Here is an 18740-nt window from a genome sequence, read left to right as displayed (position 1 = left end):
TTATGAAAATAAAATGAAATTTATCATGAAATCTATCTTCAATCATGAAATTTATCTTAGAGTGTACAACTCAATATTTCAGGAGTGTGGGCAGGGAGCAGGCGAGATATCGACAATTAAATTCGACCTCCAAGGTAATGAACGGTAAGCGCACTGACCTTCATTCATCAGCTGAAGCTGAAAGGCGGGTGACGTGTCACCAGCTCATTGGCTTTATCAAACACGTAAACGTTAGAAATTATCGTGATTTTAGACGTGTGCGGTTATTAGTTTTCTTTTGAAGTTCTTGTAAAACACCGCAGTTTACATAGTAACAACATTTAACATTTTTCGCTTTTTCGATTGCATAACGACTAAATTCTTAATTTTTAATTTTTTTATAAGTAGTGCAATAATCAAATTAGAAAATACTTTAACAATCTTCGAACCAATTTTACATATGGAAACACTTAGGATAAGAAGAAATAAAAATGCAATTATGGCTGGCTTATTTTGATTATTTGTTTGCATGTTTTACGATACGTTTTCATACCGAGGAACAAGGAAAGCAAAGAATCTTGATTTTCACAGAATAGCTCGAGGCCGCCCTTAAACCATTATAGAATGAATGAGTTGTCTGTAATTCGACCCTTGTGTTTGCGCAAAGATTTCTGGGATCGCCGCGGGGCAAACATTGCAAGTTGTTCGAAGGAAATAGATGGCGAAAGGTTGTTTCGACGTCCAAAAAAACGATTTTGGAGCGAGATCAGCGCTTTTTCGCCGCAACTTTATCATAAATGAATGACGATAATGTTGACACAAGGCCTGCTTTTATACCTGTTAACATCTTGAATAAACATATTACATATTATATACCTCCTCAAAGGAGTGAAGGGAGGGGGGGTGAGGAGGACGGTTGGAGGATCAAGGCGGGATAAGTCGTCCAGGGCATAAACAATGATCAGTCCCTGATCAGTCCGCCAATGAGTGGCGAGAGTAGTTACCATACCTCCCCCTTTAGGAGGAGGTCGATAACACTCCATTCCAAAAGTAATAAACTTAAATCTTTTAATTCATCTCTAATAAGCTATTTAGAGTCCCCCTTTTACTCTCAAACAACGTTGCAAGAATGTTTATGATTATTGATTTTGTTAGCACAAGAATGTTGGTGATCAAGCCAACATTGAAATGGACGAAAGGAGAGATAAATGAAAGTTATAGAAAAAGAAAAAGTCAACAAGTAGTAGAGTGTACCAAGACTTTAACCACTCATTGAAGAAAATAATGGTAAATGACCTTAGTTTGTAAAGTGCTCAAAACCAGTAAAAGATGACTAACCAACTACTTTCGAGAACTAACAACTGATCAAAGGACAATGAAAATGGAGCATTGATTCTCGGTTGTTATCTTTATTTCACCCTTTTTTGATTCCACATCCTAAATTAACTAAAATCGCTGCAACTGAGGTTGTTGTTTATATCTTATTTAATAATTGAACAATCGTTTGCAGAGATTGGCTGGAAGTATAGAAATGATATTGACGGTGGGCGGCGAAGATGAGGATGCCGATGAGGAGGAAGATAATGATATTGACGACGACAAAATGTTTGAGGGGACTTAATTTCTGCAGCCGGTCGCAACAAGGGGAACTGAAGACGCCTAGATTTTAAAATAAGGAGTTTCTTTTTCTTTATGAAAATATATTTTGCCTTTAGTTTCCTATGAACTTTGGTTTCAATTCTATATCTAGTTAGCTCGAAGGTTTTTTTACATTGTATTGCAAATTCAAAACTACTTCATGCACGCTCTTCAGCTGGAGCGTGACCACAGTCCATGAGGTGGGGAGAAACGAAATCTATACATCCGAGGTAATCAATAATTATTTCAGGCTAGTTTGGGTTCACATCTATATTTTCTACACGAATGCTTCTCCTACTTCAGCATTCCTGTGATACCATTTGTCCATGATGAAAGAGTCACTATGAAAAAAGTCGTCTTCGTCTCCTAAGTCGATAAGATTTTCTAGCTTTGCAATTTCGCTTTCTGATTCAGAGGTAAATAACGAGTTGGAGGAACACGAATGAAAGTCAAATGAATCCGACGAGCTGTCGGGTCGACAAGACCTTGTACTTTCGCTGTCGCGATCAATCGTCACTCTGGGAACGATGTCATCGATGAAGAGAATAGAATCACTGATGTCATGCTTTATTTCACTTAATAAAGCTATTATATCTGTGAGAGAGGGATTATTGTCTTCATGAAATCCAAAGATCTCATTCCTTTCTTCCCATGAGCTGGACACAAAAGCCTCTTTTTCAAACGCAACGGCAGTTTCTGACCGCCTCTGCCACAGTAACTGCGGTATCGCTTCAAGAACTTTGATCACTGCCACTCTTGTCTTCTTAGAAAATTTCTTAGCTTTCAGTTTCATTAGTTTAAATAGCTCTAGGTCTCCGCTGCCTTCATGTCCGAGTTTACGAGATTCCGTGTATGCATCATTAAGTATAGCCAAAAACATATTCAAGAAGATCATGACAATGGTTACCATGTAAGCAAATACGAAAAATGGTCCAATAATGATGTTGATTCTTCGAAGTTCGTGGAAGGGAGCCTTGGCACCTATAAGCATCAGCAGTATGGTGCTAAATGATTTCGTGAACGAACGGTATTCATATACTTTACTACCAAAGGTTAATGTCGTGAGCGTAACGTAAGAGATTATCATCGTTAAAAAAACCAAGGTGAAGGATGTAAAATGTTTCGAGGCACTGATGAGCGTCATTCTCATTTGAATAATATGGGGATTGAAGCGAATTATTCTCAAAAGTTTCATAGTTATTAGAAATACAACAAATGCTAACAGTGTCACTTCTAGGTCTGACCACAATGAAATGTTGTCCATGCTCCAGCTTTGAAATGGGTTTTCCTGTACCTTTGTTACGAATTTGCTTGTGTAAGATTCTTTTAGGAAAAACATGGTCTGCGACCCAACTGAGCTCAACAAAAGAATAATTTCTAACCAACTCCATGGGCTCTTGAAGTATTTACAACCTTGCTGATATACTTTGCCAATTTCGGCGCCCACACAGGAGAGAAGAAGGATCATAAAAAGTAACTGAGATGTCTCGTAAATAACTCGAAAAAACCGATCTTTTGGCGAATAAATCGTCAAAGTTTTGACCCTGATAATGGTGTTCGTTCCCCCGTTAGGAAATCTCTCAAACAGAAACTTCACAGCACTGAACAGTGAAGTGGTGGGCTGGTAAATGTTAAATTCTACGAAAACAGCGGCCGTCATGTCATCAATCCAGTCATTCATCTCCAAGTTGTCAATCACCTGTAGTGCGTCATCGGTATTGTAGCCAAGGTCGGCAATGTAACCGCCCCCCGAATATGTTGACCTCAGTCCCTGAAATGATAATGTTCCCAGCTGCTCGGCTGTTTCATAACGCCAGGGTCTAGGACAAAGATAGAACTTTTCAAACTGATGTTGGAATACTTCAAAATCGTCGACTGGAATCCATCCTCGCAGGTGATATTTGGTTTTGTCTTCGGTTTCTGTGCTGTAATGTGGAATACATCTTGAAAAATGCCGGACAAGTTCTGCTTCATTGTGAAAAGCTTTACAAGTCGGATCTGAACGACATAATAAGTTCAAAAATGATAAATATTGATGAATTAATAAAAAAAAACGTTTCAAGTTTATGTCTTTTTGTCGAAAATTGATTTTACTAGACATCATGCTTATTGACAAGGCTTGAGGAAAAGCTAAACACAGTTGTCAATTCTCCTTTTTCCATAAGTACATCGATGAAAAATTACAAGTAATAAGTAAAAATTATCGGTAACACGGATTTTTTTTTAAAAGAACGTAATCTTGCTGACATTAGTATAGAACCTTTAATGCTTTTTTCCTCTATTCTCTCACCTTCTTTAATTCTCTTTTGTCTTAGTCTTGGCATTCCTATCATAAAAGCTTCTCGGTTTCTGATAAATCCTTCCTTGTACGAAAACGCCATTCCGTTGTACCATTTAACGTCAAAAAGGCCTGATAATAAGTTTTTCCTCGTCCAAGTCCAGAATGACGTAATGTTGTGCACCTGTCAGTCACAGAAAATACCGTAGCCATGGGTTGTTAATTGTAGCTTAATCATCGATATATTTGTGTTAAATATTTTTACAATGAATGAATGTGTACGAGAGCAGTTAGCCTCTCTATTTGCACGATTTGTCTGTAATTTTGGGAAACATTGCATTGAAAAAAAACACGATTTTTAAGTGCAATTTGCTGTCTGGTGGAGGTTAACGACTTATGTTAATTATGTCATAAATGAGGCTGGAAGGTTGAGCACAGCTAACAGATGTCATCATAGCGATACAAAAATCATTTAGGATTGACCAAACACTCCGTAAACGAAAGAGGAAATAACTGAGAAGACACTTTCATACAAACCTTCTCGAAGTTGGGGAAGACATGTTTCACCGCCGTGGTGAATCGAAATCTGTTACTGTCACGGTTTCCATAACAAACAATGACAAGAAGAAGCAAGAAAGAAACACAGGTACCAATTTCTATCAGTGTCTTCGCAAGTCTCCTTTTCAAAATTCTCACTGAGCGCATTTTGTTTAATTCCTCGTTTCCTGGTGGAGAAGAAGTTAAACTATTGTCTATGCTTTGATCGGAGTGACCTTGTCCACGTATTTCATCATTTTTGATTGGTTTTTTAACGATGAGTGATAAGAGTGAAACAATTATAACCACCTTCACTGGCTGAATCACTATAACGTCCTGGAAAAAGGAAATCATTACCGAGGTGAGCCACTGATTGGCTACCGTTTTACCCCACATGAGACTGTAGAACACAACAAAAGCTGCTGACACCAATGACGCCATCAGACATAATGCCCAGCCAATGTAAACACAAAAATGAGGGAAACAACCATTCGCTTGCTCCTCTTCTTCCTCTCCGTCTTGACTATTTCCGCTGTCTATCAGGCCAGATGGTCTGATATTCCTAAAAATAGCAACGACAAGGACATTCACAGGAATTGAGACGAGCCCACTTTGAACGCCTATTTTAATTTGAGACCAGGATAGATTAATAGGACCGACACGAAAGGCATCGACGTTACTTGTGCTTTGCTGGTAAAACATCGCATTGGCGACCATGGTTGCAAACAAGATTGACAGGCAACATGAAAGACGTTGACAGCGGGTGAAAGTACTGTGCGGAGCTTTGGTGAACAATGATAACCAGAGGTGCTTCTCACTTAGGGTTTTCGCACCTCTGAAATAGAACAAGTTACTAAAGGACAAAGATTCACTTTCTCCTGCAGAAATGATGTCGACTTCGATTTTCCCATCTCCTTTTTCCACAGCAAGCCACTGGTTTCCAAGAAAATACCACTTTTCGTTTGTGGAATTACAAGTAACCAAGACTTGGTAAAAAAACCAAGCCGGGTTTTCTCCAGAATTGTCATGCCAGATTTTGATTTTGTACAAAGACCCAAGCGATTCTTGGAGATGAATTGTGAATGTATTGACGCTACCTCGAGCGAAAAATCTCTTTCCCAGCTGACGCTGTGTCAAGAGTATAGGAGGCGTACATCCATTCTCGCCAAATAGGATGATTGCCACGTTCGCTGTAGTTCCGCAGTCCCTCCAAATCCCTGTTTGAATCGAGATGTCGTATGTGAAGGCGCAGTCTTGTCCTATTATCACATGGATGTTTGGTGCAATCTGAGGTAAAAATCAACTACTCTAAGCAAGGTGTTTTTATATTTTATATTTACCGTATTTACTACTCAGTAAACATAAGTTGTTCCTTTCATAGATCTATGAGTTTTTTCAGCTGACACTTATTCGTCTCTGTCATTTAAAGAGAGCTAATCAACTCTCTACTTTCAGCTTGTGATACTCGGCTTCCCTTTTTTCAGACGACATACTAAGGGAAACTACAATAGAAAACACATCTACCTCAAATTTGTCTATCTTGTCAGCTCTTCGGGCGATAATCAGACCAGTTGCGTACAATCCAAATATCACGCAGACAAATGCCAAAACAACGAAGTTCCCGCTTGCTGCAAGGTTTCCAAACTCCGACATAACTTTATCAAAATCTATTGGGTTTGGGGCCACGAACAGGTCACCTCCAAAAGCCGACAGGTGTGTGCAGAGACATTGAAGTTTTCCAGGTGTGGCCTTAGGTCCGACCTTTCCGAAGGAAAACGAAACCAATGAACAATTTTTTTTTAGTAAGATTTTTGTTTCAGGAGGATTTAAACTGCTGATGTACTCAGTCTTACTTAAAAGTTTTCAAAGCCATATGCAAAGGATATTCCCGAGCGATGGCAAATGCATAATTTAATACTGTCAATGATAAATCTGTGCCTGGAAAGGAACTTACTGTACGAGGCCTACCTTTAATCAAGTTCTTCTTTTTTTCGATTAACTACAAGCAGGCCAAATTTTATCTATGCCAAAAGATTGCCGGTATTCCTACCTTACATCCTCTATTGGTCCACTCGTCGTCCTCAGGGGACCAGTACATGCACAGGCCCATGGTGATGAACAGATCATACTGCACGTCGGAATTATTCTGAAATTGTAGCTTAAGAATATTTTCGGGAAGTGGAGGCGGCTTCACTTCGACACATGACCGTTTCTGGCGACCGTTAGCCCCGCGGCACGATCTCTTGACGCGTGTTCTACTTTGAGTATTGTTCATCTCAGGGAGATGTGGGGTGTACCGTATACCAATAAAGTGAGTACCCATATGTCCGGTGATCGAGGGTGAAATGGTAAACAAATAAGGATCAGAGAGACAGTCAGAGAAACCATTCTCTTCCGAGTAGCTTAAGCATGAGGAGAAATTTGGGACAACTGTTTGAAAGTTATTTTCTGCCGGTGTTGGTCTCACTTTGTATCTGATGTAAATTTCGAGTTTTTCGTTTCTTGATGGCACAATTCGAATATTTGCATCAGCATCGCCATATGGAAGAACGATTTTGTGAAATCGCATGTTCTTTATCGATTTTGGAGGGCTTGGTTTTACAAAGAACGTCTCTTTCGGCTTGATTTCATCTCTTTCCCGGTGCCAGTTTTTGATAAACATTTCTACTGGTTTGCTGAGACCCTCCACGTGAAGTGTCTTCCCAGATGTGACGTTCTTTAAGGTAACATCAAGCACGGATGATTTAATACTTCTGGACTTAGGGTGCCATGTGTAAGGATTTTTTTTAAACGACACAAGCTGAAACATAGAAGAAATGAATTTATCTGAGTGATCAGAACATTTCCGTCGTCCTCGATGTCGGAGAAGACACAACCAGACGCGAGAGCAGAAGCATGAAGACAACAGATGAGTTAACTCTTAATCATTAACACACGTAACTCAAACTAAGAAAAATGAAATGAACATGTAAGTGAAAGACCAATATATCTTTCTAATACTCAACAAGGAATTGAAAGTCTGTCTAATTGGGACTTAGAATACTCCTCCCCAACAACACCAATACATGACGCCATTAACAAGAGGATGTAATTACATCTTCTTCATTCTTTCCAGTCTTGGAACTGAGTTTATCAAAGCACTCCATGGCTAGTTCGAGCTATATTTGTCCCTCACCTTAACATCCACCACGGTGTTTTCGTCCAAGAGATCAGGCGGGAACAGATCCTTGGCATCGGGTAGCTTGACTCCACTTTCACCCTTAAGCAGCTTGCTTACTTTCATTTCAGTGGCTTTTTCAATGCAAGCTGTAAGATTGATATAAGGTGTACTGATAATTGTAGGATTTGCACAGAATTCCTCTTCGGCAGTGATAGTGTTTACCAGTTCCACACATTCTGAGGTGATTTTCCTGCCCTGTACAAGAGAAAGGAGATAGTGCTTAATGTCATAGACTTTGATCAGAAGCTGGCTGGAAATAGATCTTCCCATCACGAATATTTTCACTCACTGACTTTAGTGGTCGTTAAGATAAGGCGTAGCCAGCGGTGGGAGAAAAGAGAAAACTACACTTCTTCGAATACAAATGACGTAGCAAACAGGGTATTTATCGATGGAAGATTAGATCAGATTAGATTTGAAAAAATTAGATAAGATGCATGCTAAATCTTAATATGAATGTCAAGGTAATAGGCCGTAGTGGGTTTATTGGGTACTATGAAAAAATGAAACCAACGATACTGTAGATACTTAGAAACAGATATTTTCAACCTATTATGCTCTACAAAAAAGCAAACTATACTCACCTTTTTCACATCAAAATTAGGATCCTTATTCGGAGAGTCTATATCGACATCCTTAGAAGAAGACGTCAGAACATTTCCAATCCCTGTTAATATGTTTTCGCCTATCTCTCCAATGACCTTCAGATCTTTAATAGCACTGGTGTTAACATTTTGCAAGAATGTAGATGTTTTTCTTATTAAGGTCAATGCATCTTCCTTCGGAAAAAATCAAAGCAGCGAATCATCTTCTACTCATCTAGGTCTTGTGGGGGGGCCCTTATTGGGGACACTTGGTTCTCGTTCATGGAAAGGCGATTATTTTACTAAGCAGAATCTAAGGGTTGCAAAGAGCTTTTGATAAGTCTCAAAATACGAAAATGGCGCCTTTTAAAAGCTTCACGTAAGTAAGGAAATAGACAAACCTCTGCGACCAAAACTCTTTTTCCCAAATATATCATTGAAATACAATAAAATGAATAAAAACCAATTGCTGAACTATCTTACTAGGATAACGGTTTCTTATCGTTGGCTGTCAGTTCGTACAGCAAACGGTCCACCAATTCAGTAACGAATACTTAATCCTTGACTTACCTGTGAGTTCTGGGGCAAGGATTGGTCAACCCGTTTGGTTGAGTAGGCCGTAATAACAGCAATCTTGGTGACCAGATTGATCTTGTCAACTTTTACTCCAGACATGATATTTAGCACAGAGTCCTTAAACTGCAACCATAAGGATATTTTTCAAGGAAATGTGTTGCCTTTAACCAGTGTAAAGTGAGAGAGATTACCATTCTAAGTGTCAATCGCAAGCAAAGTATTGAGAACTTTTGACAGCAAATGACAAACCAGGTCTATTTTAAATCATCATGCAAAAGTCGACTTAAAGCTGGATATCCGTTTAACTTTCATGAGTGACCGAGAAACATAATTTCTCCTTATAATTCCAATTCAACATCAAGCAGAAAAGTGATAGGAATAAAAAAAATATATCACTAGGGGATTAGAAGTTGATTCAAAACCGAAATTCTCCAAATTAACACCGTAAGAATTTTATATGGGACAGTGAGGAGAATGACTTTTGTTCTGATCTTACCGTTTCGTCTTTCTTAAGTTTCTCGTTGTAATCAATAACCGAGAGAATTGTAATGGCCATATCAGCTGCCTTCTGAACATTGTTGCCTGCAACCAGCTTCCGCATGTTGTTTTGTGCATTATTGATAACATCTAACAGCTTCTCCGAAGCAGGCGGCGGCCTCACCTAAAAACCGAAAGAAAGAAGTACGACACGTTTAATTAAAGCGCTGAGAAGAGAATATAAGATTATGTTCACCTGGATATACTCTGCTTTAACCTCCGCGTAGTTGTTCAAAGGGGAGATGAATCGCTATCTACCGGATAGAGATTTATCCACCCTTCAAAAAACTGGGTCCTGATGGGCAGCTAAACAATTTTTTTCTTCAAGCTGGTCATGCGATTTGGTATGTATTGAACATGTATGACATCAAGGGTAAAAAAGGTTCTGAAATCATATCTCTAAATTAAGGCCAATCGTTGTATCAATGTCATTCAAAGAAAGCAAAAGCAGCCAACAGTATATGCAGCAACATGAGGGTTACTCAACAAAATGACATTTGAACAGAAGTTACACCAATTATACCATCTTGTTTGAACGTCTGTTTGAATTAAACTCATTTTACCTTGATTTTCTTGGGCAAAGAAGTAAAATCCCCATAAGCATCGAAAATCTTCAGGTCGACAAGACGCTCATAGCCTTTATTAGGATCCCCCACAGGGAGCTTACTTGTCACGTTTCCCACATTTCCCTCTTGAATGAGAATTGTGCTGGAGTCGAACGTATACATAAAAGCATAACGAAGCGGAACATCTTTGTCATACCAACCCAAACACGTGATGTAAAAGTCCGTAACAATTGCAAAACCTTCTTTAGGCTTCACCTGACAACCTTTGTCTTTTCTTTGCACTTCGGAGTTTGTCGGCGGAGCGTTGACGATAAATGTATGGTGTGCTTGTTCTTCAAAATGACTCTTGTACGGATTGGCTGTGACCCTAACTTGAAATTTTTGCCCGTCTTTGACTTCAGAAAGATTTTCAAGTTTAAGTATATTCAATTGTGTCATGTTTGCAAAAGTTTCTATAGAGTCACTTGGGATTTTTATACCAAGCCTAGTGAGGGTTCCTTGGTCGTCTTCTGAGAAAATCATCCAGGAGAAAGTCGCTAATGACGTGCATTCTTCTTTACCGCAAACCACACGAAGGGAGAAGAGTCTTTTAACACTGACCTTCCGTCCACAATTAATGACGCATCTATTACGCAAAACAAACAAACAAACGAAGTAAAACAGAAATTTTACAAGCGAATAACCAAATACAAAATTTCAAAGGAAAAAAGCAAAAATTAAAAGAAAGAGATGAAAATGGGTCAATATACAGTAGTTCCGTCAGTTAAATTGTCGATCGAGTGATTGCTTTTTTCAAATATTTACGGTTCTCGATCAGATTGTGTTAGGGTAACATAAAAATGCATACCTACGCAATCTAATGCAATGAAATGAAACAAAACTATGATCTGGCAGCGGTCAATAGAAGATTACCAGTTAAACAACACGAATTTTTCGAGAAGGATTGTTGAGTAACAAATTTTGGCGAATCATTTGAATACATCGAATAATTATTCACCGAACATATGCTTAGTGGGCCGAGGTTATTATCGAGGAGGCCTCGGCTTAGAACTGTTACAAAGGAATGATTTAAAAAACATTACGTAAATAAAGCAAAATATCGAAAAGTCAAATTGACGTCGGCAAACGCATTTACATGTAAGAGCATTAATGCTTGTACAAACCGATCAAATTAAAATTGCAAAAATAAATGGAAATATAGGCTGATAAAAGAACAAATAATTGAATAAAGCATAAAAATAAAACGCAAGTACATCGACATAATTAAACTTACACAACAGAGAACTGTATTGCAGGCTCGATATATAGCCTATGACTTGCTCTCGATATCCTCGGCTCTCTTGTCACAGTCAGGTCAAATTCGTAAGTACATTTTGACTTTAGAGAAGAGGCATCAATTGTAAATCTTTCACTGAAGAAATTGGAATCAGCATCAAAACATGACGTTATTGGAGCTTCTTGGCAAAGCCTTCTGCACTGCCAAAAAAACGTTAATCCTTTAGACTGATCCTGTGGGTACTCTGCGTCGTGTGAGCCGGAGCCATCAATCGTAATATTCCCTGCGTCTCTTTTTATTGACGATGGTGCCACTATTTTTGCCGTTAAAACTGGCATTTGGACTCTGAAGAACCCGAAATCGTCAGCGGATGTGTCTGTGATATTGTTTGTGAATGATACATCCACTGAGACGTAAAATTCTCCGGGTCCAAAAAGCCTTGGTCGTAGCATGACCATGGGTTGGTCTTTAAGGCCGAATGGCATAAATGGCGAGAAATAACTGGTTTCCCGATCAATTTTGAAAAAAGTCCAACGGTATTTTGTCTGGATCGGTGATGAACAATTTATTGAGACTTTTGGTTCTAAAAGAGAGTCTCTGTCAGATGACCATATAATATCTGACTCAAGGATACGATGCTTGAGGTGCAGATCAACCACTGGAGGATTGCAGTTGCAGGTGACTGAAATGGAAGAGAAAACGGACATGTTACTCACAGTAAAACATCAAAATTAAAGTTAAGGTAAGGGATTTGAAACATCATGGATAATAACTGATTGTAGACATAGGAAAAACCATCGAAAGAGAGAAGAGTATATCTGTGACACGGGTAATAACTTTTCGACGGCGAAAGATCATAGATTGCAATTATTGGCAAAATAATTCAGGTTAAGGATGAATTAAATTTTCAGAAAATTTTTTTTAAAATTCTAGCTTTTTTCAGTACTTCGCTATGTGACTGGTCTAGAAAACTCACACCACTTTCTCAACACAAGACTGAAAGCAGTCGTGACTTCGTTATTTGCGATTTCCTGTGCTTCAGGTGGTTTAGCTCTAATTTTCAGCTCTTTCTGCTTTCTTACATCTGATTGGTACTTGTGTTTTATGACATTCAATTAAACACATTTCAATCGGTTGGAATACTTCTTATCAAGATATAATTAACTAAAGTTTCAGCAATCAATTGACATCAATTTTACTTGAGTTGCTTCATTATTTTTACTCAAATCATTCTCAGAACTTCATACTGCCACTTGAAGGCTATTATTTATTCGATGATGAGGTTTGGTGGGGACTTACTTGGTTGTCTTATCTTTAGATAATCTGGGTGGAAAATGCTAGATTCGTGAACGAAAGCCCTGAGTTTGGCTCTAACACGTTGAACGCTGGTTTCTATGCAGTAAATTGCAACCTCTGCTATGGCAGATGTCGTTATCTGTGGTGACGGTTGAGGACTAGAGAGAAAAAAGGCATAAAAAGAGAGGCTATAAACCCAACAATCCTAAAATAACGGTCATAGGTAATCGGAAAGGTGGTATAGTAATCACAATTGTGCCACTCGGTGTATGAAGCCATCCATACAAGAGGCATTAAACTCATCATAAACTCATGAACAAAAAACACCTTTACCTCAATCTCAAGACTCTGTTGTAGAGATATCCTCCCACGTTTTCAAAATACCTTTGAATCTAAAACAGAAACTAAATAATAAATTTGGCCCTCTCTGAACCCATTTGAAATGTAGTTAAATTTCAGTCTTTGTTCAAAATGGAGGGCTTTCTAGCCAGCAGGATAAAGGTAAGTGGCAAGAGAGGAGGCAGCAAGTGACTATATTTGCCTTTAGTTAGGATCTTGGGAGACGAAGGACATATGATCAACACATAAGTCCTCGTGTATGTTTTCCTTACTCATGGACCTCCGCTGAATGACGGGGTCAGAGTGTAAATTATTTTGCAAGACATTTGACATTCATGATGCCTCCCCCTCTCTTTCTCTTTCTCTCTTCCTCTCTTTCTCTCTCTCTTCCTCTCTTTCTCCCTCTCTTCCTCCCTTTCTCCCTCTCTTCCTCTCTTTCTCTCTCTCTCTCTGAAAGCTACAGAAGTGTAAGCCAATATGGGTAACTACAGAAATTCTCTGTACTCACCTCACCCGTCGCTTTGAACGCTTCTTGTATGTATTCATCACTGGAAGTATTTAAGTAGTTGTAGACGAATGAAATATTATGAAACATCAACCACGCTTTGAAATAATAAGCTATAATAAAATGAAAGAGTAACGATCCATTAAACAGCCATTCGATCGAGCACACAGGAATATTAGTTATTTATTTCACCTTTGCGTGATCGTTGCGTTGATCGCACATATTTAGAAGTGAATTAAGAGCTATAGTTTACCTCACGATGCTTTGAGTAAAGGGAAAGTTTAGCACCTTGAAATAATCAGTAAGAGGCTCCAGAACAACCAAACATGAGTTGAACACTGACTTAAGAGGGGCAGAAATCACAAATGTGATTGGAAAGATAAATTAGAACTTGTTATTTTCATTTTATTTTTTCCTTAAAGCGCTGCGTAGAATACTTCTAACCCTTAAGGTCACTGTATATCTATTCAAAATTGACTCTTATACATGAATTTGTAACAACTTTCAATAATCATTTCCTAGTTAAGAAAACCATCAAAGAGCTACAATTAAACCAAACAGGAACTAGGAAGGTTTATTCTGGTGGTGATCGCAAATAACGGGTTTGAAAACCTCGGTAATTTTTCTTCTAGATGCTAGCAAACCTTGAAGTAGCTTCGTCCGAGTGATTGACGAAGGGCTAGCGCTCGAAACGTCAGATTTTATACTCTTTACGGTGGCCAATTTACGTTGTTAACTCAGTTGATAATACTAAATTACACTACTTTCTCACTTGGTTCGCAGCCATAAATTTCCATTCTAAGTCCAATGTTGTCCGTCCAATTACGAGGTATCAAAAGTATACTCGATGTAATCCTGGGAACTGCTAAGTCGTGTTTTACTATTCCGTTGCTGTCATTATTTCCTTTGAATATCTGTGAAAAAAAAAAGAGATTGTAATTTAGAGTTTCTCATGATAATCACTTATGTATCAATGATATTCAAAATCATTCTACCCTGATCATTGGGGCATTTAAACAGCCAAACAAAACACGAACACACATAAGTTTTCTTATCTACGATTTATAGAGAAATTAGTAGGAAAGCCTTTCTAAATCTGTCTCTCTAAAAGGGACACTTGAGATCTTGTTTATGTAAAAGATCTCGTCAGATTGGATGATGTACTAGAGTAGTCTATTATTACCCAGAACTACCTTCGACGTGTACCATTTCCTGTGATTGCAGTGAGGTGTTTTATTTTTCTAAATGAAATGTGAAAAGGGAGTGATGGGCCTTTCCTTGGAAATACAACAGCTCGTTAATGATTTGTTTAAATTTTTCTAATTAAAAGTAAGGATCAATAAAGGATATTGGTCTCCAGCTTCCTAGCATAACAATATCGATTCCGGGCTTTCCAGACAAATGAAAGATTCATGAATTCGAAAGATTTATTCAAACAAGGGCTGTCGAGTAATAAAAGAAATTGAGCGAAGGGCAAATCAATGGTATTTTAAAACTCGCATGTCTTGCAGTTGGATGAGCAGAAAAAGAAAAATGTTTTGTTTATGTAGCTTCTGATATTTCGCCCTCGCCAACTGGACATTACAAAGAGCGATAGCTTTGAGCGAAGTTATTTCTGTAATCATACTTAAACTATGCTTGATACATTTGAGATGGATCCGAGTTTCGTCGACTACGTTTGTCTGTTTGAATCATTCAAATTTGGCACCCTAACCAGGAGCCAGTACATTGCGCGCGTGTTCTTCTTGTGGTAGAAACCTGCTCGTGTATCTTTGAAAAAATACACAAAACCGCACAAAAAATGGTCCTTGTTTATGCTAGGAATTTATAAGTAGACAACTATGGAACCACAACTGAACTATTTCGTACCAACCTATTTTTTATTAAATTCATTTTGGTGAAAAAAATATGCACTTTTTCTGAAGACAAAAGCTTTGTTATCATTCGTTTCTTTTGCCCTGAAAACTAGCTATTCGTAACGTCAACGGTACCCTGTTGTGATGCTATAACAGATCTAAATATCTACACTCCAAAACATATGTAACTAATCCTCAGTGTGGTTTGTCGAACTAAACCGCACACACCACAGGTAAACATTTAGATAAAGATACATACTCGAAGTCCTTTAAAAACGAGGGTTTTTTTGTTATAATTGGAATCAGACTGTGTCCAGACGTATTGTTTAAGTAATCCAAATATTTTTGGCGAGATGATGGCGATCTCATGCGTTTATTTTTAATTATTCCAGCAACAAATAAGGATCCTATTTGTCTGGACTGTATCTCCCGTTTGAAAGAAAAAGAGCTTGTCAGGATTGACGGAGCTAATAACCGAGGCGGAATCGTCACGTTGGTAATCACGTCGTTCTGGAAGTTGTTCATGCGCCGCATTGTTTGCAATGTTATCAAAACACATCGAGATTGCTTCGGATTTTTCGCTTAACATTTTTTTTTAGGTCTGAACTTGAAATAGGAAAGGAAAAGGAAAAGTTTTTTTTTTTTTATGATTTCGTAAAATGTTGTTGGGTGACTAAAACAAAATTTACTCTAAACATTGCTGTGAATTATGGGGTTTGATTTGGCAAGCTTAACAAACGTTGTCATGTTTACTTTCTCTGCAACTGAGTACGAAGTAAAAAAAAAATACAGCTCAGTCAATAAACTACATGTGAAATTTGGTACTACAGTAAAGTACAGGGATGTGAATCACAAGGCCTCAAGATAACATTTTTTCCAAGATCGTTACCTTATAAAAGTTTGCAGCATTATTCTTTATAATAACAATAGAAATTTCCATATTATTCATACATAGATTATCTTAGAGATTTGAAAATAAATAAACAATTGAAGAATGGATAATGATGTTCACTTTTCAGTGAAAGGCGATATACTACCAAGAAGGCCGAGAGTTACAAACGTAACCACAGGATATAGCTGATTGTAGACTTTTTGCTACAAGTGACGAATTCGCGTGAACAATTTAGTTAGAGCCTCGGGGTAAATCTATCTCTAACAAGTGTAATGTCCCAAGGCTCTAACAAAGTGGGGAAACGAAGTATTCAAAAATTCCTGTAAAAAAGGCTCGCGACTGTCTTATTTTCTGAAATTACATCTAAACTCTTGTAAAACGAAAGTCTTTCGATATTCTGGCAAAAAAAACTTACCATTACTTCTCCGTCATTGTCCACAAACTCCAAGATCTCGTTCTTGGTAGCGTACATTAATTTATACCTGGTTATCCATTCTGAAACCGAAGCGTTCCCATAACCCTGAGTCGCTATTCCAGTAACAATTTGTTCCCCCCCCAAATCGATTCTAATCCAGGGAAATTGTTCTGTGTCACCAAGGATAGTTTTGTCAGCTCTATAACCCGGCGGCCATGAGTTTAGTCTGAGCCTTGCTCGATGGGCTCCAAACCTATAATCGTTCTCGTAGTGTGAAAACGCCGTGAGTTGATGATCCGAAATACGGCCACTTTCGACACCGAGGGGCACATCGCATTTTCCTGTGAAAGCATTCAATCTATATTACTAAAGTGAAACAATAACCATATTTCCCTATTAATAAAAGAAAAACATCGGCAAGCAAGATCACAACCTGAATTAGCTTTTTACTTTGACGAGTAATTTTTTGCTTGCCTGCATACATACTTACTTGGACATTCGGATTTTTCTAATTTTGCGCTGGCGCACAAGCAAACAAGGAAGATCCATAACCACATCAAGACCTTCATCTCGAGGCACTGTCGCTTTGTTGTGGACATCTCTTCATTTCCATGTCCGTTCACATAGAATTCTGCAAATAATTCAAGTGTTTGACAACCATTATTGACCATAAAATCGTATTCAGACGTCGCTCATCGTGCGATAAACAGCTTATCTGGCTACTTAAAAGCGCCAAGAGAGCTACAGGAGAATAAGTAACAATCACCTCTTAGTATTAATAATTCAAACAATGAAGCATTTATACAATTTACCAAACAGCATGGAGCTTTGAGCTCAAAACTTTTCTTACAAATACAAAGCGGAACACAAAGAACACCTATGTCAAGCTGTTTTATAAGTGAAGAATGTTTCCTTTCCTGGAGAAATTTGCCTAGAAACAACCTAAAATCAACATATTGAATGAAAGGTCTAGAATGTATGCCTAAGCCAGAAGGTCATGAAAGACCTCGTTTATTCATGACATTTTCGCAAACAATTATCCGCTTTCGATAAATTTTATCGATTTTACGGCGTAAACAAATCCAATACCTAAAAATCGGAGTTTTGTGATGAAAATGTATAACAAGCTCACAGCAGGCATTGCACAAAACTTTGAAAAATAAATAGCCATCAGAATACCGCCATTCATTAATTTGCCATTGTGGTATTAGAAAAAGTACGCGGTTTTATTTTTTTTTTCTCAAAGAATTAAGTGCTATCCTGTTACAAGTATGAGTGACTGTGTTACTAAAACAGTTTACTTCCAGGAATTATTGCCTTAAATTAAAGTCCTTCGAATTTAAAAACAAATCATACCTGCTCTTAAGCTTCCATACCACCTGTTATAATGCTCATATTTATTAAAATCCATGCAATACGAGAAGAATAAAACTTCTGCTAGTTTCTGAGGACGACACACTAACTGGGGATTCTCAATCTACAGCGAAAGGGAGAGCGCGGTTCGAATTATCCTCAGTAAAATTTCTTTACGCTGCTTCTTAGTTATTGTTTTGATCATAAACAGGTGTCAAAAATATTTGAATACATTTGACACCAAATGATAAATATGAAATTTAAATTGGATTGTTTCATGCATAAGGTACAATAGTCACTCTCGATGCCCCTGCTAATTATGAGCTTGTGCGCACGAGCAATAAACGGCACTCGTGAGCAACGGTCGAGGAAAAGTACATATATCTTAAATATCTTAAATACTTCATTAGCAAAAGTCTGGTCTTATCTCTCTGAAATACTACAAGAGAGTTCATTCCGTTTTTACCGTTGGTTGATTGTTTTTTGTGTGTGTGTGTGTGTGTGTGTGTGTTTTTTTTTAATATTTACTCCTATGGGAACATCAAAACTATTACTTTACGCCGAAGGGGAACTTGGAAGTGTTCCAAATATTGCAACATCTGACATCACCACAAAATGAAATTCATTCGCCCCCTACATATACCGACGTCCGTATTTTTCTGAATTCGATAATTCGTTTTTCTGCCGAAACATTGCCAGCCCGCTAGCCGAGTGAATCTCTGAAACTATCGAGTGACGAGGGCATAGTTCCTTCTAAAAAATTGGGGAATGGCTTGACACTTATTGTTCTGTAGTGTGACGGAATTGTTTTAAGCTGTGAACCGAAATATGGCCTACGGTTTGACAATTTTAGCTCAGGCGATTAGGACCTTTAAGTATCATAAAACACGGAG

At 38.1% G+C, this 18740-nt stretch overlaps 1 protein-coding gene across 1 annotated transcript; it reads right to left on the bottom strand.

Moving 5' to 3' along the window:
- Window positions 1-1372: 1372 nt before the first annotated feature.
- Window positions 1373-17186, bottom strand: LOC113672347 (polycystin-1-like protein 2). Its single transcript, XM_027188662.2, has 17 exons — window positions 16985-17186; window positions 16495-16835; window positions 14104-14245; window positions 13335-13444; window positions 12821-12879; window positions 12491-12645; window positions 11189-11873; window positions 9913-10540; window positions 9309-9473; window positions 8807-8935; window positions 8237-8431; window positions 7608-7847; window positions 6483-7232; window positions 5957-6193; window positions 4433-5719; window positions 3908-4079; window positions 1373-3615 (listed from the first exon to the last, which is right to left on the bottom strand). The coding sequence occupies exons 1-17, from the start codon at window positions 17163-17165 to the stop codon at window positions 1895-1897; spliced, it is 7197 nt and encodes a 2398-aa protein (XP_027044463.2). The 5' UTR covers window positions 17166-17186; the 3' UTR covers window positions 1373-1894.
- Between the last annotated feature and the right edge of the window lie 1554 nt (window positions 17187-18740).

This window comes from Pocillopora damicornis, chromosome 7 (assembly GCF_964200805.1).
Source record: "Pocillopora damicornis chromosome 7, jaPocDami1.2, whole genome shotgun sequence".
In the NCBI taxonomy this organism is placed as follows: domain Eukaryota; kingdom Metazoa; phylum Cnidaria; class Anthozoa; order Scleractinia; family Pocilloporidae; genus Pocillopora; species Pocillopora damicornis.
The sequence above is the reverse complement of the archived record's forward strand: the minus strand, read 5'-3'. Positions and strand labels throughout refer to the sequence as shown.

Coding starts and splice junctions, on each gene's coding strand:
- LOC113672347 (XM_027188662.2), bottom strand. CDS start 17,165: ATGGTCAATAATGGTTGTCAAACACTTGAATTATTTGCAGAATTCTAT. Junction 9,474..9,912: donor CTTTGCCCAAGAAAATCAAG/GTAAAATGAGTT, acceptor TTCGGTTTTTAG/GTGAGGCCGCCGCCTGCTTC. Junction 8,432..8,806: donor CCTTGCCCCAGAACTCACAG/GTAAGTCAAGGA, acceptor TTTTTTCCGAAG/GAAGATGCATTGACCTTAAT.